The sequence below is a fragment of the Astatotilapia calliptera genome, chromosome 18 (assembly GCF_964374335.1).
Source record: "Astatotilapia calliptera chromosome 18, fAstCal68.1, whole genome shotgun sequence".
Taxonomy (NCBI): domain Eukaryota; kingdom Metazoa; phylum Chordata; class Actinopteri; order Cichliformes; family Cichlidae; genus Astatotilapia; species Astatotilapia calliptera.
Window position 1 is genome coordinate 8,297,935 of NC_137439.1, and position 27,200 is coordinate 8,325,134.

At 39.2% G+C, this 27,200-nt stretch overlaps 1 protein-coding gene and 5 non-coding genes across 6 annotated transcripts in view; 5 read left to right on the top strand and 1 right to left on the bottom strand.

Annotated features, from left to right (window-relative positions):
• Positions 1–27,200, bottom strand: part of LOC113011429 (contactin-associated protein-like 4) — a 163,400-nt gene that overhangs the window by 32,777 nt on the left and 103,423 nt on the right. Inside the window, exons 11-16 of the mRNA XM_026151015.2 lie at positions 15,694–15,800; positions 13,800–13,919; positions 11,737–11,937; positions 6,327–6,489; positions 4,766–4,893; positions 3,204–3,374 (exon numbers count right to left, since the gene is read on the bottom strand). Coding sequence (XP_026006800.2) covers positions 3,204–3,374; positions 4,766–4,893; positions 6,327–6,489; positions 11,737–11,937; positions 13,800–13,919; positions 15,694–15,800 — 890 coding nt within the window. The remainder of the gene's footprint in view (positions 1–3,203; positions 3,375–4,765; positions 4,894–6,326; positions 6,490–11,736; positions 11,938–13,799; positions 13,920–15,693; positions 15,801–27,200) is intronic.
• trnal-uaa (transfer RNA leucine (anticodon UAA)) lies at positions 21,910–21,992 on the top strand. Its single transcript has one exon. It is a non-coding gene; the product is annotated as a tRNA-Leu (tRNA).
• On the top strand, positions 23,096–23,178 carry trnal-uaa (transfer RNA leucine (anticodon UAA)). Its single transcript has one exon. It is a non-coding gene; the product is annotated as a tRNA-Leu (tRNA).
• On the top strand, positions 23,473–23,555 carry trnal-uaa (transfer RNA leucine (anticodon UAA)). The gene has a single exon. It is a non-coding gene; the product is annotated as a tRNA-Leu (tRNA).
• On the top strand, positions 26,528–26,610 carry trnal-uaa (transfer RNA leucine (anticodon UAA)). Its single transcript has one exon. It is a non-coding gene; the product is annotated as a tRNA-Leu (tRNA).
• Positions 27,048–27,130, top strand: trnal-uaa (transfer RNA leucine (anticodon UAA)). The gene has a single exon. It is a non-coding gene; the product is annotated as a tRNA-Leu (tRNA).

The window sequence follows — 27,200 nt, forward strand, 5'->3', positions numbered from 1 at the left end:
CATGTCTGCATTTTTATTTTGTTAAATACGAACAAAATAATTCAATAAAAAAAAATGTTCTAGAGTAGCGGTCCCCAACCTTTTTTGCGCCACGGACCGGTTTATGCCCGACAATATTTTCACGGACTGGCCTTTAAGGTGTCGCGGATAAATACAACAAAATAAAACTAGTACCGGTACCGAAAAAAGAAGATTTATTCATAACACACGTGAAAAGACCCAGGAAAACAGAGTTAACAATAAAAACGATAACAAAATAACGCTGAAAACCGATAAAAACCCTGAAAACCAAACATTTCACACCTGAGCCTCAACTCCCGCAACCCAGTACCAAACGACTCACAGACCGGCTCCCACACAGCTCCCAATTCACATATTCCAAAGAGTGGGTCAACAAAACAAAAGTCACCCAATACAGTAACATTATACAGGCAAAAGTATTAGGCCACACCTCAGTCACAGTCTGTCCAACAACCTGCAGAGACCATCTGTTGTACATCTATCAGCCAGCTGCAGGAAGCAGTGAAGTTAGAATATATAGAGACCTGAAGTGAAACTGAGTGTTTGTCTCCACTTTTCATGCTGTATTGTTTTAAATCTTTTTCTCCTCAAGTCAAGTTCAAGATTTTTCAAGTTTCTCCAATTCTTGGTAAAGTTGCTGTCACTCCCTTCCCTATTCCGGTCCATTTGCCAACCAATCAGCATTTGACCGACGCATCAGTCATCCACGCCCCAACATACAGATGGGGTTTTGGAGGATGGCCTGGGAGCACATTTGTAGTGGGTGAAAGTGCCACTCTGTTCCCTGCAAACAGAAACACGTATGCAGACGAACACATTTGGAGTATCATAAATTATACATCATGGACTTTGAATTCAGGTGTTTTTAATTCTACTGCCACAGGTATAAAAAAAACGAAGCACCTTGCTCTCCAGTTTGTCTTCATAACCATTTGTGAAATAAAGGATTTTCTATACTGTAACAGGATTCTACTGTTGCAGCAAGTTACTTTGTGAAATTTCTTTCCTTCTAGATATCCACTGATCAACTCTAAATTTTATTTTTGCAAAGTGGGAGTGTTTAGTAACCATACCAACTGTCAAAGCCATGTGAAGTGGGAGGCCATGTAAAGTTACAGAGCAGGGTCACTGTTTGCTGAAGCACATAGTGCGTAACACTCAGGTTTTTTTTCTCACACACACACACACGATGAAGCAACTCACAGATCTATATATATGATATATGAAATAAAGGCTGTAACTAAATCCTAGCTGGCTGATAAATCTATAGTGTCATGGTATAGATCATCCTTTCACCAAGCTCTGACAGAAGCCAGGGAAGCAGTTTTGGTAACACTGAGCAGGAAGTGAAAAGTCTACCGTAATCACATTTTAAAGTGCTGCACCTTCTTGCACATCCGCGAGAAAAAAAGCTTCCTGCGGTGTTCATTCGAACAAAAAGACATGATGGCAGTTGTGTAACAAACTCTCATCCTTCATGGTTTGGAAGGAGAAGATGTATTACTCTGTGAGCACAGAACAAGATGAAACAATATCCTGCAGTAACTTCATTTAGAAATTGTTCTCAGGCCCAGCTGCAGCGTTACAGAGTGATCTGAGGCAGCTGCCAACAAAGCAACACTGTTCAGATCTGAAACAACCTCGCTGACAGTGATTTCCCTGAGGAGAAAAGCTGTTGCTCCAGCAGTGTCCCTGTATTCAGCTGTGTATGTGTCCCTTTAAATCAATTTTTTAGGAAAATGCAAAAAGCAGTGCAGCGATAACACTGCAAACTAACCTCAAACTAAAGTGACTATAAAACTGGCTCATAAATGTGTACCTGTCACTTTGCTGCACTGCAGTGCTGTAGGCAAAGTAATGAGCATCCATGAGTGTAGTTCTGCTATTTCCTAAATGATACTATAGAAAGTATATAGAAGATGGACACATGACTTAAACATGCACTCTGTCTGATGGCCAGCATGGAGTGACACTTCTGAGTTCAAAGTTCAACTTTTTTTTAGTTTAAACTCTTAGGGTACACTCATTCTGTAAACCAGGGTTGCCATTAGATGAGGGAAAAGAAGAATTTCAACTTATCAGTTCAATTCTCTTATTGACTTCCACTGGGTTCACATTGGTACCAATCATTTATCACCACCATTGCTAAACAGCATGTCAAAGACATTATGTGCATACAAATTAATTGCTGTGTGGCATTGTCTCATAATTAGTATTTAACAATATAAACCTACAGGCTACAGTTCACTCAGCTTTAACATCACACTGTATTCTTGGCTACTGAGCATCAGCATGCTGTCTGTGCAGATGTTAGCAAAGCGCCAAAGCTGTGTTAGCAGCATAATGGAGTTGTTTCTGTAGATGCATTTTCAACTTTACCATCACATTCTTGTCCTTTTGCACAATAAAAAAAGTGATGTCCATAGCCATGCCAAAGACTGTGCCACAGTTCTCTTCTTCTGGCTTCCTCTGGCTAAATGTCTCCATTAAATTAAATATTTTCAAAAACGATTATTCATTAAATATTAAGTTGCTAGAAGATTCTGCAGGTAGCACAGAAAGCTAGCATTTAGAAATGAAAATTTCAAAAGTAAAGAAGAGAAACACCATTTAGCCATGCTATGACTGTTGATGCTGCACATTTTGTCCACCAGAGGGCGCTCTGCAGTGTCCCTGTTGGCAGCAGGTCTTTGGGCCACAAACACAGCTGATCTGAGCAGAGTTGGGCAGAACATAAACAAATAAAGTGTTAGCTTATTTTTGTTTGGAATTAAAATTCCTGCATGTAAGGTTGAGTTCAGGTACTCGACTTTATCCCAAACTGTTGGGATGATGATTGCGATGATTCAGATATCGTCATTATTCGGTTTCCTGCAGCTAGGTTTGACGGTGTCCTGGAAGAATCGAGGGTAATGTTGCAGCAAACCATTGCCAAAGTTACAAATGGTATCCTTGTGTCAAATTAATGTAGCTTGTTTGCATTCAGATTGTGCAAGACACAGGAAGATACAGTGATGTTTTAAAAAGGTAATATTTGTGCCTACAGGACAGTTTTGACACAGATAAAGTCTTTAACCTCTGGGTTTACACAAATCCAGATTAAAACTTTAAGTTCCAGGTTTTAGTGACACATCACTCTAATCCTCATTAAATTGGTGCCCTCAAGCTCCTACAGTACTCACAGCTCAGTTCGATGCGAATGAAGTCTTTGATGCCCAGGTTTTCCAGGAACACACCAGAGGAGCCCGTGGTTTTAAAAAGGAAGGAGATGTCGGCGCTCAGCTCTCCATGGAAGGTGGGGAAGTGCAGGTACGACGTCTCCTTGTCGAAAAATGCGGCATTCCAGAAGTTCTCTAAGAAGCATGATAAAAACATTGTGTCATGAACATTAAATGTAGCTCATAACACTTATTTATCAATGTTGTGAAGCATTTACACAGTGACTGGAACAGCAATCAATGAAAAGAAGAACAAAGTCAGTGCGATACTTTGATTTACCTTGTATTTTATTCTTAATGAGAAGCAGTTAACAGAGAATGAAGACTTAAAAGGAAATATGGATTAGTAACAGTTATGTTAGTGATAGCTAGAAGGAGGAGGTGGTGCTGAACCCATAAGAATCCATTTAATTCATAATTAATTAAACATTAGACACATAATCCTTTTTTCTAAGCTTGATACTAAAACTTCTAGTCTATTTTTTTTTTTAAATTTAGTACTCAGCATCTTTTACATTAAGGAAATGGCATTACTTCCAGAATTTATAGATCTGTGTCACATGACTGAGATCTCAAGGGAAAGTTCCAACAAGCTGCCCAAAATGGGCCACAAGCTTGTCAACCTTCTGTTTCTGTTCACAAATATCTGACCTCCTCTAAAAAGCAGGGAAACAAACGTGTTTGAATAGACTTTCTGGATTTCTAAAAAGAGCAAAGTCCAAGTCAGAGCATCATCATGTTTAAAAATATCTTGTAGACAAATCATATCTGTAACCTGCTTCCAGGATCAAAGTGTACAATAAAACAGACTGCTTTATGTATTTCTTTTCGTGATTGGTTAAAAATGTCACCATTTCAGAACGGTGAAGACCATGAAATTCTCCAGTGTCAAAGGTTAGGCTTTGATTAAAATGGGACATATCCAGTTGGAATAGATGTTTAATCCCAGTGAAACTTGTCCAAACCAATGAAATCATCGTTAAGCCCTTCCTACCAACTGTCCAAACCGATGAAAACAATGTTAAAACTTGTTCAAAGCTGTCCAAACCAATTAAGTAGATGGTTAACTTTTCAGAAACCAGTCCAAATTAATGCATGACCACAACTTAACTCGTCTAAACCAATGATATTGATGCTTAACACCTCCAAAAACACTGCCCAAATTCAGCATTTAAACAAATTAAAATACATGGGCTGGGATTAAATGGTTAAGCTTTAATGCTGCTCTATTCTACAGTTTGCAGACAGGCATACTTGTGCAATGTGGACATTTGGTATGGCAGATTTAGGACACTGACGGCAAGTCATTAGTGCATATTATTTAACAACCATCCAGAATTTTGGCTAAACAAACCTGTTATAAAAAAAACAACAACCAAAAAACAACTGGCAGGCAGCGATAGAGAGCTTTGTTTTGCCTTCCAGGTGGTCATTTATATAATGATGTGTGGTCACATAAAACCTATAAATAGGATGATTTTTGTCAGCTTTCCGTCTGCTGTAACCAAGCAGTTATGGAGACTTACTGTCTCCATGGCAACGGAGTGGTCCCACCCGGTAGGCAGCCTCCGACCCTGGCCTCTGGATGTCACCCAGCACCAAAGACCTAACCGGGAGGGTGTCCTTATGGGTCAGAAGGCCTGAGTCTTCAGTCCTGTAAAGAGAAAGATGAGAAAGGAAGAAGAGATGAAGAAAAGTAAGCAGGAAGAAGGAAAAGGTGGTGAGAGATTGAGAAAGCAGGAGACAAGGGTGAGAAGAAACACATGAAGAATGATTAGGAAGGAAAACGGGAAAGAGGAGGAATCGATGAAAAAGGAAGTTGGAGTAGGAGCAAGAAAAATGAGAAGAGAGGGAAGAAGATGAGAAAAACCATGAAAAAGGACAAATTACTTTTTATTGGGATTAACTGCTTTGACATGTATGCTAATTAGGCTAATTTGCTTGCATAAATCTCCAAGCAAATGGCACCGCTGAAAAAAAGTCTAGACTGCTGTAATAATCTGCCACAACCTGTTTTATGTGCAAGACAAATTTTCAGGAAGACAATTTAACAGTGAGACAGATCGTATCATATCCAACCTGACACTCAACACTCCATCTCCGCCAGTTTCTGTGACAGCCTTTTCCAAAAGCGCTCTCCAGACAGACAGCCGAATGAGCAGCGGCGTCCGTTTACACACATGTTCAGATAATCTACAAGACAGTCTCGCTGTCAGGTGAGAATTTTATCCAAGACTGGAAATGAGTGGCATACTCGCAAAGCACATCTGTAAAGCCTGTGTCTGCGCTGGAAAGCTTGACAGCGAGATGAGAGAAAGTAGAAGGTGAAGTGTGATGAAAGCAGCAGGATTGTTCACAGCATGAAGGACGGTAAGTAAAGAGCAATAATTTATTACTCGAGGCTAGAAAGTCTGTTTGTCCGTGTATTCAAAAATAAGTCATATTCAGAATAATGAATCCCACAATCTGAAAGGATTAACACAAGAATTTGATCAGAAATAAATACCTGCCTACTTTAGTGTTTTCTTTTATCTTTTAGAAATTACAGCTTTTGGTGTACCTACGTTTTTTCAGTTATCGTTACAGGTAGTAATGTTTAAATGCATGGGAGGTAACCTGAAAAATGCTCATACAAACTCTAAATCTAAGCCCAAAAGAGAGAGCACATACCTAATACCTGCTGATGCTGCATTTTTTAAATTACAGGTAGAGAGCTGAGTGTGCTACTGAGAGCCAAGACTCTGCAGGTTTTGTTTTACAACCCAAACTCCACCTGTCTGATTAGCAGAGAAGACTTCATTAGCGAACTCACTTGCTGAGTTGATTCGTTAGACAAAAAACCCTGCACACTGGCATGTGGTTGGCCACCCCTGCTGTAAATAATTCATTCCAGTACAAACAAATCACTGGCAAACCAACCAAAAGTTACCACAGAGAGGAGGAAGCCCCTCAAACTAGAATGGATCATTAATGTTGGACTGTGGCAGGGCTACCATAGTTTAATTGATGAAATAATGTTGAGAGAGCAAACCTGGCATGAAATGAACAAAGTAATAATAATGCCTATGAATTTTTAAAGGTCAGTACCACTCCAGGCGATCTGCATCACAGTTGCAGTAGTGTTGTAGATCCACACAGTCGCCCTGCAGGCCGCAGGCACACTGCTGGCTTCCTGGATGAGCTCCTCCCCAGTAAGTCTGGACTCGACCTTGACCTGGACCGCCAAGCCACCAGCTAAATGGAGAGCCCTCTGAAACACACAATCATGTTCATGTGTAGCTTCAACATAAAATTTTTTTACTACTACAACTTCTACTATTATTATTATTATTATTATTAAATAACACCAACTAAGGAATTGTTAAATGTTTATCCTTCTACTTCTTTTTACCTATTGCTGAGTTGAAAACCGTGACGCAATCAAAAGGCTAAATTAAAAATATTTAATTGAGATGGACAGCCAGGGATTTCCAGGCACTGGCTCGTCAGTCGCATGGATCTCTCATTATGAGCCAGTTCATGTCAGTCTTGCCAAACAGCCATACACAAACTCATAGATGCATGCTAACACATCATTAGCATAGAAGTTCTTTATTTTGAGTGAAGACACAAAGTTCATCAAACTGTGAGGAGATTGCCGCAAAATGTTCTCAACAACAAACCTAATCGAACCTAAATCATCCCGACTCTGCTGAACATGAACATTTTAAAGACACCCATAAATCAAAGTGGCTAAAGTTAAAGTTATGCAGATCTCAGATCCAGCTCCAAGCCAGCAGCCTCGGAATGAGCAAAGAATCAAAGCAGCTATCAGACAAATTATGGAGAGTTGTTACGTAAATCTGTTGCATCTGCTTTTGTTTGGTAAGGTAAAATGTGTTGGGTAAAGGTGGTTGAATAGCAGCTCATCTTCAGCTAATTGTTTTCACTTCTCTTGGTAAATGCATTGAGGAAATTAATGACTGGTTGTGCCACAATTTTCTCCAGCTAAACAAAAACAAAACTGAGGTAATAGTCTTTGGTGCCAAACAAAAACGATTACAGGTCACCAGAGAACTTCAATCTATACACCTAAAAACCACAAACCAGGCGAGAAATTTGGGTGTAGTGATGGATGCAGACCTAAACTTAGAAAAACACATTAAGACAATAACAAAATCAGCTTACTATCACCTCAAGAATATATCAAGGATAAAAGATCTGATGTCTCAACAGGACCTGGAAAAACTAGTCCATGCATTCATCTTTAGCAGGCTTGATTACTGTAACAGCATCTTTACAGGTCTACCTAAAAAATCAGTCAGACAGCTACAGCTCATTCAGAACTCTGCTGCTCGAGTCCTCACTAAGACCAAAAAAGTGGACCACATCAGTCCAGCTCTGAGGTCTTTACACTGGCTGCCTGTCCGTCAGAGGATAGACTTTAAAGTTCTGATGCTGGCCTATAAAGCTCTGAATGGTTTAGGACCAAAATACATCAATGACCTCCTGACCCAGTATGAACCATCCAGATCCCTCAGGTCATCTGGATCCGGTCTTTTATCAGTTCCCAGAGTCAGAACCAGACACGGAGAAGCTGCACTCAGCTATTATGCTCCTTATATCTGGAACAAACTCCCAGAAAGCCTCAGATCAGCTGAAACACTCAGTTTATTTAAATCCAGGTTGAAGACTCACCTGTTCTCAGCTGCATTTGAATAAAGCACCAAATCCGCACTTAAGCTTAAATTTCAAAACTTACATTTTAACTACTGATTTTATCTACTGTTCTGATTTTATCTGTTTTGATTTTATATACTGTTTTGTTTGTTTGCTTGTTTTAATCAATTTTAAATCATGCTTTTTATTTGTTTTTGTTTCTAATGTCTCTGTAAAGCACTTTGAATCACCTTATTGTTGAATTGTGCTATACAAATAAACTTGCCTTGCCTTCTACCACCAGTAGCAAAGCATTTTGTTTTCAATTGTTTCAGTGAGAGAAGATGCTGTGATTTACTTGAAGTTTTGGAGGAAACTGTAAAGTTGAACTTTTTTGTAATTGTGAAAATAATATACTGCATAGAGTAACAGTTTAGTTTTCTTTGTATATCCTGTCAGTTATTGTTCTGATAAGGAAAATTGGAATTGGCTAAAATCCACATCCTCAATTCAAAGATAAAAATCATAATCGGCCAAGAAAAATTCACTCAGTGCATCTCTAATATCTAAACTACAGCTAGACTGCTTACACATTGGGAAATGTCAAAGTCTTCCATTTCATAACTGGTATAATTTTCCTACACTAACAGATATTCTTCCTGTCAAATCAAAGAAATGTTTATCTTTATTCTCAAAGACTGAGCACATCTTATTTAACTTCAGCCTGCTGCTCTCAATGCCAGCCCAAATTAGCTGACTGCAACTGATGCACTTCTGCAAATCCTTTACTCAAACCTCGGGAAATATCAGAACTCTCACTACAGCATGCGTGCCTTCTAAATACAGGCTTTTTACTTTTAATTTACCATCAGTCTATTTCCTCCTTTTAAAAATAATCTTCAGAAAACTGGGAAAACCTGTGGAGCTTCCAATGCTTGAAACAGACAAATCTCACTCTTACAACTGTTTTCACTGATTTCAATAAACGGAGCCTAAAAAAGAAGCAGGAGATGGAAAGACAAGGTTTTGCATTTGGAAGGGTGTTTTTGATCAAATTAAATTGGATATTTTTGTTCCTATGTAAGTGTCCGGTTCTATAAAATCATGAAATTCAAAATGAAACAACAACTAGACGGATTATTTTGTGATAAAAGCATTTTACTATTCTCTGTAAATGACCTTCAGCTTTAAGGGGGATCCTCCTTTAAGAGAAAATAATCTCTTTTTGAGACAAGATTGTTAGATTTATTAGCTTTCTTTAGTTTTCCTAGAATTCTGGAGCATCTGCAAGCCGCTTTGTCACCCAGCAGCACCTTTAGCGTTGCATGACTTAGAGTCATGTCTGCTGTCATTGATATCTGCTCTGTTCTGCAGGGAACAGTCTTATTATTGGTCTCCCAGCCTTAGTTTTTCCATGTAAGTACATATAAGCGCAGGAGGTGTGACCATATTGGTGGGAAAAACCTAGAAGAGAGTCGTCAAAGGAGCTTACAAAGCTTCTTTAAGTTAGAAGTCCAGACGCTTTTCTTTGCAAGCTCCTTTGACTACGATGACCTGGATGACTGAGAACCTTCACAGACTAGAAGAGAGTCAGCAAAGATAAATTACAGCAGAAAAAAAAAATATTAATCTCACTTTATTTAAATTATACTTTTTTATTTAAACACTGCTGTGAGAACAGCCTTGACCTGTACCAGAATCCCCTGCAGTCATTTGACCAATCGAATGACTGTAGAATCGCTTGCAGTCATTTGATTGGTCATTTTAAACCCACTAAGTATTATGTGGGAGTTGTAATGTCATGAATTATTTCAAACTTTTAAAAGAAAACTGAGTCTCAAAATTTTAAGCACAATTTTCAAATGCAGGCTAAGATGTTGCCATTTGCACAACACATAACTTATTGCACTTTCTTTGGATGCCATATTGTGCCCAAGATGGACTGGGCTGTGAGAAAATAGAGTGCGGCATGGAAAGAGCCCACATGACAAAGCTAGTGTTTGAGGCGGAGGGATGCTTGCCAGCTTCTAACCCTAACACTGAATATATTGTTTTTCATATTGAGGACGATGACAGTATAAGCTGAAATATGTATTTCACATTTTGAGAGAGTGTAGGTGGAGAGATGGCGAGAGGGTGTTTGGAGATGTCTCTGCTGAGTCAGCACTCCTTTATTTTTCCCAGGGAGTGCCAGAGAGTTTATAATGGAACTTCTATTTCTCCGCTCATTCTTCCTTTTCGACCACTTTTCCCACTTTCATCCATCATTCTATTACCCACCAGACCAAAAGTTTCTTCAGTTTCTTTCCCTTATATACTCCATTATAGGTCCTGAATTGATAAAAACTTTCAAGACTCCCACTGATCTGCATTGGATGGGTAGCAATCAAAAGAAAACTAAACTGTTTATCTGGTTAGCTGAGACACCTGACGGACATTTCTGAGGGTCAGTTGGCTTCGTTACTACAGGCTGACATTTCTTGACCACTTTTGGGTTGTTGAAAGGACAAAACTCAAAGGACTTCTTCTAAGTAAGTTTGAAGTCCACATGTGAGCAATATTTTACATTTTCTTTCTTAACCCTCTCAATGCAGGCGTTGCAGATTTGCAACAGTTAAAAGCTAACAACCTGATTACCACACATACATATTTTATGAGTTGTTTTTACTCAGAAGTATCACTGCAGGTATTCTTTTGTGCATTAGCAACAAAAACTTAAGTTGAGCCTGAGAGGGTTAATTGTTTTATTTCCTCCTTTTTTTGTTTAGTTTTTTTTGGAAAGCTTTAGAAAAAGATCAGTTTGCTAGGTTGCCCCTCACAAGCATCACATTTCATCACAATTTGCCGTGAGACCAGCGTTTGATAAGTTAAATCAATGTTTTTATTTTTTATTTCTCAACACCGAACAATGTTCGGGTGCTCTTTTACACAGACTCTGAAAGAATAATCTGTTGAATCCACTGCTACTAAAACAAATTTAATGCAACTTAGGGATCAAAGTAATTGTAATTCTGTTTCTAATACTCACCGCCTCTGAGTCAATGCAATCACAACAAAACACATGAACAAAAAAAGAAAACACTAACCCAACTCGATACTCATTCCAAAAGGGGGAGGTTTTTAACAAATCCTGAACAATCAATGTTTCTGAATCATTTGTGAAAGACAAGAAAATCCCTGCAACCAAACTAAGTTTGAAGAAAGGAGTGAAGTAAGTTTGTTGTTCTCTGGCTGAGAGTGAGAGTATGATGTGGTGAGCTCCAGCTGAACAGAGTCAGCCTAATCAAGTTTTTTATTGATTTTTTTCTTTTTGACCCAAACACATTAATTAAAAGCAAGTTTTTGTCTTATTTGCCAGTTTTTTCTTAACACACATCAAAGGAAAAAGCAAGTTAAAACCTCAACGCCAATATTTTAACTACAATTTAAACATTACAGGGATGAGGATTAAATAGGATGTTTAAATAGTGAGAATTACTGAAGTTTAACGTACATAAAGAAAATTTCAGCAGCAACAGATAACGCAATTCAAGTTGTCTAAGATAAAGCTGTCAGAAACTGAACTGATAAACTAGTATCTATTTTCAGAGAGGGAAATACATAGTCAATATCAAGCACTGAGAACAAGAAATGTTTTGCCTCGCAGCAAATGGGAAAAGAACAGCGAGCCAAGGAGAGGCAGACTTCATGCTACAGAAAAGAGTTTAGTGTTTGCAGGTTGAAAAACATTTTCATAGCTATGTGCTTTTTACACTGCAACACTTCCAGTTGTTCCAGCTGAGCAGCATCAGAATAATCATTTACAGAATAATAAAGAAAGACATATAATGTTATACTGCAACTAACAGCAAATCTTTACCCAAAGTGTTGAGGAGGCGGGACTTCCTGCAGTGGTAGGACAGTTCCTGTTCGCAGTGCTCTGACTGGCTGATGGCAGCCAGCAGCTGCTCCTCTTGAGATGAGTAGTCGAAGTGAACCGAATGCTGGGACACAGCCGGAGAGGGTCGCACTCGGGTCAGCTCAGTGTTGTTGTGCAGGAGCACCATCCATGTGTTTTCCTCTGGTGGGAAAGATGAGCGTGCAATTTATACTCATTTATTATTATTACAATAAAGCTCTACTGCAAAGTTTCTTTCCTAGAATGTGTACCATTTAAATACCATCTAAGTAGCCAGACTGTGAAATTAGCAATATATGCATGATGTAACTACACAAATAAGCCTGTGATGGAAGAAAGTGAAATGGATGACAATTATATTTCTGCTTTTTAGAAAATAGCACAGATTCAAGAGTCGTCTACTTTCGTATAGATATACCTCCATTTTGGTCCTTCTGTTTAGTGTCGTGGAGTGGCTGGAAGTTATTCCAGTGTAAGATGCGTCATGCAGACAACCACAGACTCCCACATTCACACCTACAGCCAAGTTTGAATCGCTATTTAATCTGTGGGTGGAAGTCGGCGTACCCACAGGAAGAACAGGTGAACACAGAAGGACTCGAGCTGAGTGGGAGTTTTTAGCCACAAAATCTTTTGCTATGATGCAACAGAGCTGATGAAGCTTCCCTTTTCATGCTGGATCTTCATATTTTCCTTCAGCACTTTGCTTTTGAGTTTGCCGCAGTGAATCATCTGCTTCCATCTCCCTTGATCCACTACCATGCTCTCCTGTCAGAACAACCCGCTGCATGTCCTCCTTCACTACATCCATGAACCTCTGTGGTCTTCCTCTTTTTCTTCTTCTTGGCAGCTCCATGTTCAACTATTGCTGTGCAAAATATCTACTATACCTTTTCTTCGCATGTCCAGACCATCTCAACCCTGACTCTCTAAATTTCCATTCAAACTGCTCAACTTGAGCTCTTCCTCTGATTCTCACTTCTAATCCTCTACCAGGAGAGAAAGACAATCTTAGCATTTTCAACTCTAGCACCTTTGACTCCGCCTCCTGTCTTTTTGTTAGAGCAACCATTTCCAAACAATATACCATAGCAGGTCTCACCACGGTCCTGTAAACCTTCCCTTTCATTCTTGCTACTATTCTTTTAACAAATAACTGCCCTTTTGATGCTACGTGAAAAAAAGTAAAATGTCAAATTTTAGAAGCTGGAGCTTGGGAATGTTTTACTGGAAGAAACAGGAACAGATCAATTATCCAAATAGTTGATCTAAAGTATTTAATGGTCATTTGATCTTCTGCAAACCAGCCAGCTGATTCATCGGCTAAGTTTTGCAGTTATGTTTTGTTTTTTAATGTATATTTGATGTATAAATGTAAAGTGGTGACATGAAGGTGCAATGGTTATCAGTGCTATTGACTGCTATAAATTTCCCAGTCCTTCAATAGTAAATGTTTGACCTTGTTTCCTAATGTTTATGTCTAACGCTATAATTGACGAAACATAAAAAGTAATACTTTTTTTTTTTCATTTCTTTATGAGTGGGTGATTTCAGCTCAGCTCACTCTGTGTGTGGATTTTTCATGTTTTTCATGCTGCTTCCAAACACATGCATGTTAAGTTAGTGTGTTACTCCTATTCTTAGTGTTAGCCTTGCAATCGCCCAGTGACTGATCTAGGCGGTAAATTTTCACTTTCCGTCAATGAGTTGGACAAAGATAGAAAAGTAAAAACAAAGAACTAAGTAAGCATGTGATTCAGAGAAAGGTAAAGAATGTTATCATAGTTCATTTATATGATTACACAAAGGGCATGAAAGATTGAGTGAAAGAGAAACAGGAGGAGAGGGAGTGATTGAAGTCTAGGATGAAATAAAAAAAGATGAAGGTGGACAATAATGGGGATCTGGGTGTGATAAGCGGGGACATCATTTAAAGTTATGTCATCATCTCAATCATAAAAAAGGTTCAGTGATGATGGGAGGCAGGCAAGGTGTAAAAGCATGTGTGAGTCTGTGTGTGTCACCTGTCATGTTGCAGTAGACCAGCTGTGGTTTGATTGGTCCGCTGCCATCCACGTCAATATAAAAATGTCCTGACGTGTTGCCGTTGTGTTTGTATGCCTCGCAGGACTGTTCGTACACAGCTGGGAGGAAAATAATGAGAACTACATCAACACGCTGACCCACCGGAGCTGCGAGGGGATGAAGATTACACACTGTGGAGGATTACTATGCTGTGGGTGCTGCTTCATATGTATGTATCACAACTGAATCAAAGTCATGTGATCAGAGAGAAAAAAATAATCGGAGGTTCCTTTTCTGCACCGGCATCCCATAAACTAAAGTTTAATCCAACTGGAGATGACAGTAATGACTGATGGGAATACACAGCCTCAATAAATTTAACTTTATCAGACCTTCTCGCCTCTTTCTCTGTGTCTCCATAAGTCTTCCTCTCATCTCCGTCTCAAGCACGCAACAGTACATCTTCTGCAGTCAAAGATTCAAATCCATATCTGAAAGTTCCCACACTCTGCTCTCCTGTTTATCTCGCTTCTTCTCCACAGCTAAAGGCTTTTTATTCCTCACACTCCCCGAGTGTGGTTAGAGACCAGTTTTCAAAGAAACATCAGAAATAAAAATGAGACCATAGGTGAACCGTGTGGGAAACTCTCCTTGTTTTAGTCTCGAGGATTTGACTCGAGGCATTCAGCACACAGCCACTAAATCTCACCTGCAAGCTCAACTCACTGTCACGGTTTTATTTATTTATTCCCTCTTTGGTATTTTAGTCACAGCTACAGTCTCATTAACCTCCATCATATCACCTTATACACAAAAAGGCGTTATAGAGAGAAAAGATGTGCAGGTAATAAAAATAGATCTCAGGGGACACCTCATTTAAAGTTTGATTCCATAATAAAGATTTATGGACACGCAAGCAGTCAGAAGATCACACAAGAGTTTTCATCTTCCTTCAGATAAACAATATTTTCTAAGCAGGTATTTGTCACTATTTATTCTCTAACAAATACTTATATTAATTTTAAATTACATACTTTTATTCTCAGACTCTTTCTACAGCAGAGTCACAGTTGAAGATAGTTCTTATTTGTCTTATTTTGAGCATTAGTGCAGTTAATGCACCATCAGAGACAAGATGCTCACCTCTCTTCTACTTTCCTTCAAGTGATCTTTCTTTTGGCCGGCTGACAATCTGAATGGCAGGCTTCTGGGGCTTCCATACTCATCACATGTTAGTATGTAACAGGTGAAAGGATTGTAAATAACACAAATCAGGTGTCAAAAACCAAGCTGATGCAGAAGTGCTTTAAACCTGGCCAGCAGGAAGTGACTTCCTGAGGTGTACAAAGTCTATTTGTATAGAGGTCTATGGGGAAATGACCCTCAGCTTTCTTTAGTTAGAGTCAAAAAGGGGGATAATGTAGGGTTTACTTCAGAGTGAGCCTCCCTCACTGACAAGTGGTACCATATGAGTGTGCAGGAAGTAGCAACAGCAAAAAAAAAAATCAATTACATACATAGCTGTGTACCACCCTTAGAGTTTACTTTGGTTGTCACACAATAACGACAGGAATCACAGTTTTGTGTCACCAATGTAAAATGTTGGATATAACTTAATATTGTAAATAACTTAATAATTTTGACTGAACCAACCCACCCAATGCATTTTTAATTGATTTGATTTGATTGATTTGCCATTCCCCTTCCCTGTTTTTTTCCCCCTCCTAGTTTAAATTATTCAAGATGAAAAACATCCTCATTATCTTGCTTGACACGCTATCTGTTCCTCATTTGCATTTCATCTGTCCCTCTTACCCCTCCCCCCATCTTTCTCCATTTGCCCTCACTTGTTGTACTTGTCATGTGCTGATGTTTAGCTGTCAGGTGACTCACAGCTGTGGCAGGTTGCTCCGCTGTAGCCGGTGTCAGAGCAGTTACAGTGAAAGACGGTCCAGGATTGGCTGCAGCGGCCACCGTGTTCACAGCGACTGGGAGAACACCTGAGAGAGAGAGAGATATGTATAAACCAGGGGAAGAAATCCCAGTTTCCATCACGTTTTTGCAAGTAAAGAGACCATATCAGCAACAGGAAAAAGCACCATGCTGCATTCATTTTGATTAAAGCATTTTAAGAGCAGACTGTAACGTGTAGCTGGAGAGAAGATCCTGATGCAGGATGCAGATGCAGACAATACTGACAAAAAACACCCCAAACGACCAATTGGGAACAAATGCTTTTTTTAAATTGTTATTTTATGTTAATTCAATAAGCAGAAAAAATAAATGAATAAATAAATAAACATAATCGTGTGGAACAGTAGGAAACCCCAGAGAGTGCAAACAACAATCTGACAAGGACAAGGGGAAAGAAAGAAGGGAAACACAAGTGAAATCAAATGGGAAAAAAAGACCGAAAGCAACAGAAGCACGACGTGAAATCACTACAAAATAACCTTCAAAGCAAATCACAAGACAAGTAACTACCATTAAGACACATCTAATAACCAAACAAAGAAAGAAAAGAAAGAAAAAAAAACACTCAATGAATAAATAAACTAACAGATCCCACGAGAACCATGACAAAGAGTAACAGAACAGCAGCACCTTGAGGAAAAAGGAACATAATGTGTTTCTGCTGCTGATCTAGCAACCGAGCATTTAAGTGTTTGCCTTGTAAACGTTACTTTTGTATGGAAGAAATAAATGATAAAAAAAGATCATTTTAGTTTGACAGTGAAAAATAACAAGATTAATTAATGGGGATCTACTGTGCTTTTTCCCATTTTCTGCTGTATACTGTCACAGATATAAGGAAAATGGTCAAAGTTTCAAAATAAAGAGGTCAGTTTCAGACAGAATTTTTTTTCTACTATTGATTCAGTTTGATGTCAACATTGATCAGAAATCGTTTGCTTTTGTCTGACTAATTCTGCTTGAGACTGTTATTATAACCCATGAAAAAAAACATACTTATATATATGTAAACTAGTATGTTTTCCCTCCACACAGTATTTTGTTCTGCATCAGTGTAAAACACTCATCAGACTATGCCACCTCCTGTGAGTTATAAGAGCAATTTAAAGGATAAATGAATCATCTGAAGATAATATACACAATATTATACATTATATACATTATTCATAGACATAAAGAGTGTATGGAAAATAAATCTTCTCGAAGTATCAGTGCAGCTTGAAGCTGATGTTATATTAACTGCACCCAAATATTCATTTCAATGCTCCTCTAAGGCTGGGGAAGTCTCCGAGTTAAATTATTTACATGTTGTTGTATAATGTGTGCCTTGGTGTCATTGTAATAATGGTATTTACTGGCATGTAAATGCACTTTGAATCTTGGCATCACAGATCAAAAGCGTATATTGAGAAGAAAAACAAACAAACATAAAAAACACCATCATTAAACTAGCTCTGCTTCAAAAAATTCACCTTTTCATTTCACAGAGGAAAAAGGGGTTTTGCAGATGTTCGAGGTCATTTATCCTAAGACTCTAAATCCACCTAATGTGCTACTAAACAGCAGTGAAACGACATAAATCTTTTCAATCATTTCCAGTATCGGTTTTTGTATTTAGGTACAATCTGAGATGTTGCTGGGTTAAAAAGAAATTGACTTCCTTATGCTTAATGGAAAATATCCATTGAAATACCTTTCCTCTGTGATATCAAAAGAATAAATTCATTACTTCACAGACTCGTGCTTTAGATTTTTCTTTCATTTTATATAAAAGGAAAGGTTTTCCAGTGAACAGAGGATATCTTTTCGCTTCTTCTCAGCGGCAGATCTTCTCTGACTGCTGCAAGACTGTTTGAAGAAGCTCCATCAATGACTCCAGATCCCAGGAGACTTTACTGAAGCTATGTGTGTTATTTATAGATAAATATCATACTGCTGTAACCATCATAACACCAGTCCTGTGTGGGAGGAGGGATGGAGTGGACTGAAGGAGGCAGGCAGAGACCGTAAAAATCGTAAGTTTCTGCGCTGGAAACGAAATCACTAAACTCCAACATTTAAAAACTCTGCTCCCTTTGACGTGTGCTTTCCCCTTCCCCTACATTTATATGATCTACAGTGGATATGTGTGCAGTTTATAAGAGAGTTATAAACTGCCTGTGCCATGACAAATATTGTAGAGACTGTAATCATATTTACAACTTGCGTCAATGACTCCAGATCCCAGTTTTTTGTTTGTTTGCATCATCGTGCTTTTACAATTTTTCCCTGACTTGTTGTTTGCAATGTTTGCAAATGTGACTTGTGATTACTTTGTCCACTGTGGGAGATTTGTTGTGATGAAAGGCAATGTGTAATTTATTATAATAAAACAGAGCAATTTGTTATCAGAAAGCAAACATCCACAACTGCGAAGAGCAGAATATTTTGTCACATGATGGTAGAAGGTAAAGGTAAGAAAACAAGTGAAGGTCACTGTTACGTTCCCCTATAAAGTCCAAGGGATGTGGTAAAGTAACAAAAAATATCCAGCTTAAAAAAGTAGACAAGGAGGCAAAATTGTTAAAGGTTATTTAATTTGAATTGATTAATAAATCAAAAGAGACAGACAAGCCGCTATCAACTTTTAAAGAAAGAAAACAAAACCCAGGAGTTGGTCTCTAAACTGAAAAGTCACTGAAACACACTCCTCTCCACAGAGCAGGAATATACAGCCACCCCACACACAGCTCACTAACTGCAAAACCAACAAGCCTCTCTGGCACCAGAGCTCACCATTTCTCTGGACTTATGTGCTCTATCTTAATTGCTGAGTAGAATCAGCTGTACAAAAAGGGTGGCGCCTAAAGCAGGAGAGACGGCAGGAACATCCACACAAGGCTAAATTCACAGGAAGCCCTGCTGAGGCTGTAACAGTCGCAGATAGAAAACTATGTTCTCTGTTTGTCTGAAGATTTTCTAAAGCGCAACTGGAAGAGAAAAACGTTGTCGGCAACCATTAAATGAGCAACTTGTGAAGTCAAAATAAAAGATTACTTCAGCTGTGAAATAATCTTACTAACAGTTAAATGATCATGTTTTATGTAGTTATAAAAACTTGCTCTTAACTTTTATTAATTTAGTTTCTCTTTGCTTCTAAGTTCTGCGATAAGTTTTACTTTTATGAAAACTCAAAAGGCTGTACATCTTTCTGTATCTTCTATGTGCGAGGCTTCGTTTTGTTTTATTTAAGCTGAAAACACAGATCAAGGCACTAATTGCTCTTCTATTAATGACGTGGCTGAAATGGCTGAATATGTCATTATAATATGTACTGTGGCATAATTCATTCTTCTGGGTATTTCTGAACTTCTATCAGTTTATACACTACAGAAACATTGCTGTTGAACACTGCAGAAACATAATTCATACTTTTATTTGTTCACTGGCCCTGAGACTCCAACTCAGATATTTTCAGTTTCCACCAAAATGTGATGGCATGACTGTGACACAGTGTTGTTGCCATGGTTACTCAGGAGGTTACTGAATCAATAATCCATGAGTTGTATTAGAAGGTAAACAAATATGTAAATCCTCTGTCTTATTTGTCTCTTCACTCTGTTAACATGGCCGATAGATTATACCCAGATTATGTTTATTTTCCATAAGTTGCACATAAAAGATGAGTATAGGCAATGTGACATCATGTATTACTGTGTTTAAGCCTTAACACTGGCATTTCGGCTGTTGCCATCTTGTTATTTTGGAGCCAGAACCAACCTTATTTTGAAAAGACATATGAGTGATAAATTACCAACTGCTCCACAGAATGTAAAGTGTAACACAAAGACACAGATACCCATTACAAACTTTAAAACATAATACCAGAACGCTGATAAAAATTGAGCATAGATTTCGAGGTCCAGTTCACTGACAGAAATCATTGAGTTGACACAGTTTAGCCTGTCCTGGCACCCACGTGTCACTCAAAGAAAACAACACTCCAAAGCCAGGGCGACTGTGGCTCAGGGGTTGGGAAGCGTATCTGTAACTGGAAGGTCGCCGGTTCGATCCCCGGGCTCTCTGTCCTGGTCGTTGTGTTCTTGGGCAAGACACTTTACCCTACTGGTGTTGGCCAGAGGGGCCAATGGCGCGATATGGCAGCCTCGCTTCTGTCAGTCTCCCCCAGAGCAGCTGTGGCTACAACTGTAGCTTGCCTCCACCAATGTGAGAATGAATAAATAATGGCGTTGTAAAGCACTTTGGGTGCCTTGAAAAGCGCTATATAAACCCAATCCATTATGCAGTTATAAAACTGCATAATTTTAAGTTTTAATAGATCAGTTGGGTCACTTATGTAAACCCTGGATAAAAATGTGTTTATTCCACTTTAAATTTGGGCATTTTGTCATGCGACCTCTACCTACGTGTCCAGGCTGTACCCCTGTCATTTACTCAATGGCGACTACGGCAGGGTCCAGCCCTCCTGAATCCCTGAATTGGGTAGGTGGTTGAGGAGAGGACTAACGTTAACATGGGAGTCTAGAGGGATTGACTCACCTTTGAAACCAGCCTGAAGTGGCCATTTAAGGGCCTGCATTTTTTGACATTTTCACACAGACTCTATTTTTCCAGCCCCACAGGTTGATGGTACCAACCTTTTTTGGTTAATAGCGGTATCTGCAGTGATATAAAGGTTAAGAATAGTATTAGTGGTGTTTTGCAATTAGGTTCAATTTTCAGCATTTTTTCTCAGCTTGCTTGAGCATTGTCTGTTTGTATTTGTTACTCTGGTGTGTTGAGCTCTAAAACCACTGCACAACAGCAATCTTTGAGACAGATACCTCAAAAACTGTGCTGTACCTGAGAGAAGTTAGAAAATATATGTGACAGATTAAAATAGCCATATAAGCTGCTGTGTCTCTGCTAACCCACATAAAGGAGTAATGTGACCTCATTCTCTTGAGATAAAGACAGAGAGGACAACAGGAAACGATGAGTAACAGTGTTTTTATCTACACCGGTTGCTTTCCATCTGTTCCACGACCGGCTGGCACCTCCAGGAGGTTTGACACAAACACAAACACACACACACACACACACACACACAAAGACAATTTTAAGTCAGCGGTGGATGCAGCGCTCGGCAGTATGTGCAGGCTTTGAGCAGTGTGTTTTTCTCTTCTATCCTAAACGTACATTTCAGTGTGTGAGTTTACTTATGTAAATGTATGTGACAGTGTTAAACTGTGTGTTTGCCCGAACACAGGCAGAAATATTTAAGAGAAAACAGATGACTGCACAGAATCTGCAACCTCGCCTTTATTTAGATAAAAGCCCTAACTCAGCAGCCTGTCAGCCTGCAACAGTGTGATTTTTTTTTTTTAAAACAACCTCCATTTATCTCTATACTACTTTAATCTCAGAGTAAGCTGGAGCCTTGAAGATAAACCACTTAGCTTTTACTTTAAATTCACATTTCCACTTTGCTCCATTCCTTTATTTTACACAGTATATTGAGTGTTTGTGCATGTGAGTCAGTAGCAGGGAGGGTTTCAGGAATGTGACTGTTGATGCAATCAGACTCAGTGTGTCAGTAGTGTATACTGTACATGATCTATATAGATGCTTTTGTCTGACTGCCGATGAGCTTCGAATTCAATGCGGCTTTTGCTGAAATGAGAAGTCTATACACGTCTTACATGTGCATGCACTCAGGGGTAGCAAACAAATATGAATTACTGAGAGCCTGTGAGGAGATGAATGTGTGAAATTGTTTTGCGCTCTGAATCACTTTCGCAGTTTTGTTTAAATGGTCTAAAACATTCACTATCCTAAGAAGGAGCCCTCACACTTAGCTCACACTGCAATATGAGATGTTAGTGATTCGGTCAGCATCATATGGATTCTATGAAGGGCCTCAGTGGTTTTGTAAGACAGTTCAACCTGTTATTCTGACTCTTAAAACCATAAAGAGCCCAATCACAGTTGTTCTTTGCAAGGTGCAGCTTAAAGTTTCCAGGAGTAGTTTGGATGAGTGGCACTAGATTAAAAGACAGATATGCAACAAAATTCAAATTTCTGGCACCGCAGAAGGTATAACTTACCTTGGTATAAGTGGAACATGATTGAAATACATTTTCGTGTGGGCAATGTACCAGGATGGCCGAGTGGTTAAGGCGTTGGACTTAAGTTCCAATGAGCAGGTGCTCTCGTGGGTTCGAGCCCCACTCCTGGTATAATTTGGTACCACATGTGTAGTAAACTAAAGTACCAATGAATAGTGGAATTGTAAAGCACTTTGAAGGCCCTGAAAAGCGCTATATAAATGCAATCTATTATTATTAAACTAGAAGGTAGCGGTGGACTAAATCACAAGTTAATGAGTATCTGTGTTATATTAAAGGAAGACAATGAGAAAGGTCTTTTGGCCAATGATATATATCTGCTACACACAGTGATTTTTACTATATGATATCATATGTTACCTTCTCAAGTAAATGTTTTGTAGTGGATCTCCAAAAGTTGATTCGTAGCGTTTTCAGTAGGAGAAACATTTCGTCACTCATCCAAGTGACTTCTTCACTCTCAGCTGACTGCAGGTTTCCCCGACCTTATAAACAGTACATTTGCATAATGACTGAAACCAGCCCAATGAAGGAACAATGGGCTGGGAGGTCAGTTCCTTCATCATAGTTATGCAAATTCTCATGACCATTGATCAACAACCACTGATCAAAGGCCATGAGTACCATTCACAGAGAGTTGGGGAATGGCTGCAATCGCAGTATTGCAAGAGAGCGAAAGATGTACCCTCAGGCCCCCTCCTTGATTCAGAGATGGTCTTTCCCTTTTAACGTAAATGGCCTCCTTGACTCCGCACTCAAACCAGCGTTCCTCCCTGTCCAGGATGTTTACATCCTCACCATTGAAAGAGTGTCCACTGGCCTGTAGGTGTAAATATACTGCAGAGTCCTGGCCTGACGAGGTAGCTCTTCTGTGTTGTGCCATCTGCTTCACCAGAGGTTGTTTGGTTTCCCCGATATATAAATCCTGACAATCCTCCTGGCACAACAGCGTACACTATGTTACTCTGTTTGTGTCAGGGGACACAGAGCCACAGAGGCTCTGTGTTTAGAAAAAAATGCATCTCAACTGTTCCGATACTCCTGACACGTACGGGATCACTACAGGTTTTTGCTTAGGCAGCTGTTGTCCTTCTCTCCTGGATTGACTGGCGCTTTCTTTTGGCGCCTTCCCAGCTTTAACAAAAGTCCAGCTGGGATAACCACATTTACTCAGGGCCTTCTTGATGTGATGTTGGCTTTCCTCAGGGGCAGATACCCGGATGGCCGAGTGGTTAAGGCGTTGGACTTAAGTTCCAATGAGCACATGCTCTCGTGGGTTCAAACCCCTCTCCTGGTACATTTTGGAATCCCATGTGTGGTAATCTGGAAGTTATCTGTGGGAACTTACTTGCGCTTCCTTCTGCATGTTAGTAAGTAAGTGTTGTGTTAAAGGAAGACAATGAAATGCAGCTCAAAAAGCATTACTTCATCTTTCCTTGGCCTAATGATATATATCTACTAGACACAGTGATTTTTACTATATGATATCATATGTTACCTTCTCAAGCAAATGTTTTGTACTTGATAAAAAGTTACGTATTTCTGGGTTTGTTGGTCACGATCGTGACAGACTATCATTATGTGAGCAGACACCAGGATGGCCGAGTGGTTAAGGCGTTGGACTTAAGTTCCAATGAGCACATGCTCTCGTGGGTTCGAGCCCCACTCCTGGTATACTTAAATAACTCACATCATTTGCCCTGTTCTTTGCCAGAAAGAACATTTATAATTAGGGTAATTGTTCCTGTTATTACTTTGTGTATCATCAACACAGAAGCCAATTGTTTCTGCTACACATGACTTACTCTGCAGATCTGAGATGACTATAAATTACTTTTAGAAAATGGAAACTTGGTTTGCTGTAACAAAGTGGGATCCAATGAGCAAATGCTCTTGTGAGTTCAAAATCAACCCCCTGGTATCTAATCTGAGTGGATAACGTTACCACAGTAAACTGCAGTTTAATACATGCATGAAGGCCAAGGAAAACAATGTAATGGCTACTAACATGAGCATAAACTCAAATATAGTTAATCCTCATTGTGCGTGTATAACATGTCTGTGTGTGCATCAAGTTTACAAAAACACACTGAACTCACCAGCCAATTGCGTTGCTTGTGGCCAAAGATAAGTGATTAACGGAGAGTAAAGAAGGCTTCAGGGGCAAAATACTAGATAAAATATAAAGTGTCCCCTCAGGCAAGTATTTTTCCAAATTGACAAAAAGAAAGGGATCTCACAGCTGTCGACTACATTGCTATGAGTTTTAGTCACATCCATCATGCAGGTATAATCACTGGAGTGACATTTTAATCAACAGGAATGCAGCACAATGTGAAAGTGAAAGCAGTGCCCTGTTGATTTAATTATGTGTTTAGTTTTTGTATAAGTTTTTTTTTTTTCATATTTTGATGTTTCTTTGAATTTTGGTAAATATGGAGGACCAGGTCAGTGTTCAGATAAGGTTGTAAACAAGATGTTTACAACAACAGAATATTCTGCTGCAGGCATAATTGCCTCCACACTGCAGTTTTACTGGTTTTCAGTAAGCTGTGCTTTTTCTAAATAGCTATACTGCACATATGTTAGTGTCATGACACTCTAGCAATGTTTTAGTTTACTCCCTGGTTGTGATCACACATCCTTGGTTGCTTGGCAACTCTTCTTGCAGTGACAAGAGCAATCAAGCTTGAAACCAAGTTTATCTAAGAAAAAATAGCCATCAGTTTGCTTATCACAAACAGACTTGTACATATTCAATATCAGTCAAGTAAACACTGAACCATAAACAATCAATAATGCAAAAGACAAAACTATGTCCAGATGAGCAGATTCAACTTTCTGTGATTCATCTTGTTACGGCCCTGTTCACTACATTTAAAGCTACAGTCCTTGCCAGGACTGTTACAGTGTAACAGTCCTGGCATGACATGTATCAGGTCTTGTACATCACCAGGCTGTACGAGACCTGAATATTTAAGATGTTGGACTCAGATGGGTGTGTACCCATGTGGATTTAGGCCCTACTCTAGCTATCACAGATATTTTTGAGGACAAAACAGTTCTTTTTGAATCTTTGACAGCTTTTCAAGTCAGTTGAAAGTTGGATAATTTTCTTGCTTTACGTGTTCAGCTGATGTCTGTAAAAGCAGGCTTAATCTTTCATAGCTCTAGGTGAACAAGCCTAAATATGATCTTCCACTGGTATGTAGACACCTCACCAGAGATGACCTGGGGGAACAATTCCATGTACTATATATAGTATGTGGTATTGTTAGATATGAATACATGTGGGCTGCATTTAATCATACAAGGAAACACCAAAATATAAACAAAAAACAAAAGAGTAGGCAAGGAAATCTCTTCCAAGGTTGTGAACAGGCTGGCTGAGTAGTTACGGTGTTGTACTCGAGCTGCTTAAAAAACATTTTAATTGTGTTGCTTGCAGTTTGAAGTGTTGAGTATAAAAAACATGGATGCTTCTATATACTTCTATAGCAGTCTCCTTTATATGGAAGGTGTGTGTGGTGTGACCCATTTTTCTTTATATCTCACAAGTACGATTGTACAGTAGAGGCTATGGTTATTTTTGTTTTTTGTCTTGTTCTGTTCCTGCAGCCAGAACTGAGCAGGAGCTGAATTCTCATGAAAAATAATCTGATAAATGTGAGAAAAGAAAGGTATTTAATTAAACCAGCTGGAGGAGATCCTCTTTCTCTGGTGAAAATGTGTAGCTGATGTCTGCAACTGTATTCACGGACGCCATATCATATATAAGTGTGTGTTTTCTGGTTTTTGCCAAAAGGAACATTCATAATTATGATAATCGTTCCTCTCATTGCATTGTGTAATTAGTGTATCATCAAGACAGAAGGCAATTGTCTCTGTTGTGCATGACTTACTCTGCCGATCTGAGAGGACTATAAATTACTTTTAGAAAATGGAAACTCTTACACTTCTCAATGTCTTTCTGCATCTGCCGTATGCCCTGCCATATTTGCCTTTAATATTTACAACAATTAGACCTCTTTTAGCAATCCTGGTGACATAGCTTGCACTAGTAAAACCATTGCTAATTATTGGACATTAAACTGAATTATTGTGAAACTAAACTGGAATGGAGGCAACACGGTGGCACGGTGGTTAGCACTGTTGCCGCACAGCAAGAAGGTCCTGAGTTCAATTCTACCATCAGGCCGGGGTCTTTCTGTGTGGAGCTTGCATGTTCTCCCCGTGTTTGCGTGGGTTCCCTCCGGGTACTCTGGCTTCTTCCCACCGTCCAAAGACATGCAGCTTGTGGGGATAGGTTAATTGGATAATCCAAATTGTCACTAGGTGTGAATGTGCGAGTGAATGTGAGTGCGAATGGTTGTCTGTCCCTGTGTGTTAGCCCTGCGACAGACTGGCGACCTGTCCAGGGTGTACCCCGCCTCTCGCCCTATGACAGCTGGGATAGGCTCCAGCGACCCTGATAAGCGAATGGATGGATGGATAAACTGGAATGGTTACAGTGCCATACTTAGGGATGACATTTCACTTTTTTGTGTGTGGATGACTGATGGGATTTCATGTCAGAAACTTAAAATCCCTCCTCAGAGTCAATCTCATATATGCCTTGATCAAGTGCATTGGAAAGTTATATAGAAATCAGGATGGCTGAGTGGTTAAGGCGTTGGACTTAAGTTCCAATGAGCAAATGCTCTCGTGGGTTCAAACCCCACTCCTGGTATTCTGTGCTTTAGTGAAGCTTCACATAACCCTTACCTTGTGTAACAAACCTAGCAATAGCACTCTCTGGTAAAAAAAAAAAAACATAGCTAAGAAAAACTGAAGTCATTTGCATAATACAGATTTCATATCATATAATAGTGAGCATCATCTGGTTGTTATAAAAAGAGCTTTTGCAATAATTTTTCCTACACTGTTTTGAGACCAGTTTTAAATAAGACAGTGTTTTTAAAGTTTCCATAATGCTTGCAGTGTTTATAATGTCTAGGAAAGCCAGTTTTCATAACTACTGTTTTCCTAGCTTTGGCTGTATGAAGATACTGGGGCTATTCCTCCAGTAAAAATACCTAGCTTGCATTGTAAAACTGTAGTGATTGGCTTACATGTAACATGCGCTTACATCTACTTGGCCATCCTGGTAGTTTGCCCAAGGAAACTACCAGGATGGCCGAGTGGTTAAGGCGTTGGACTTAAGTTCCAATGAGCACATGCTCTCGTGGGTTCAAGCCCCACTCCTGGTAGAGTCAAATTTGCTGTCCATGTGGAGTTCTGATTTACTTTGGTGTTAGTAAAGGTAGTGACTATATCCAA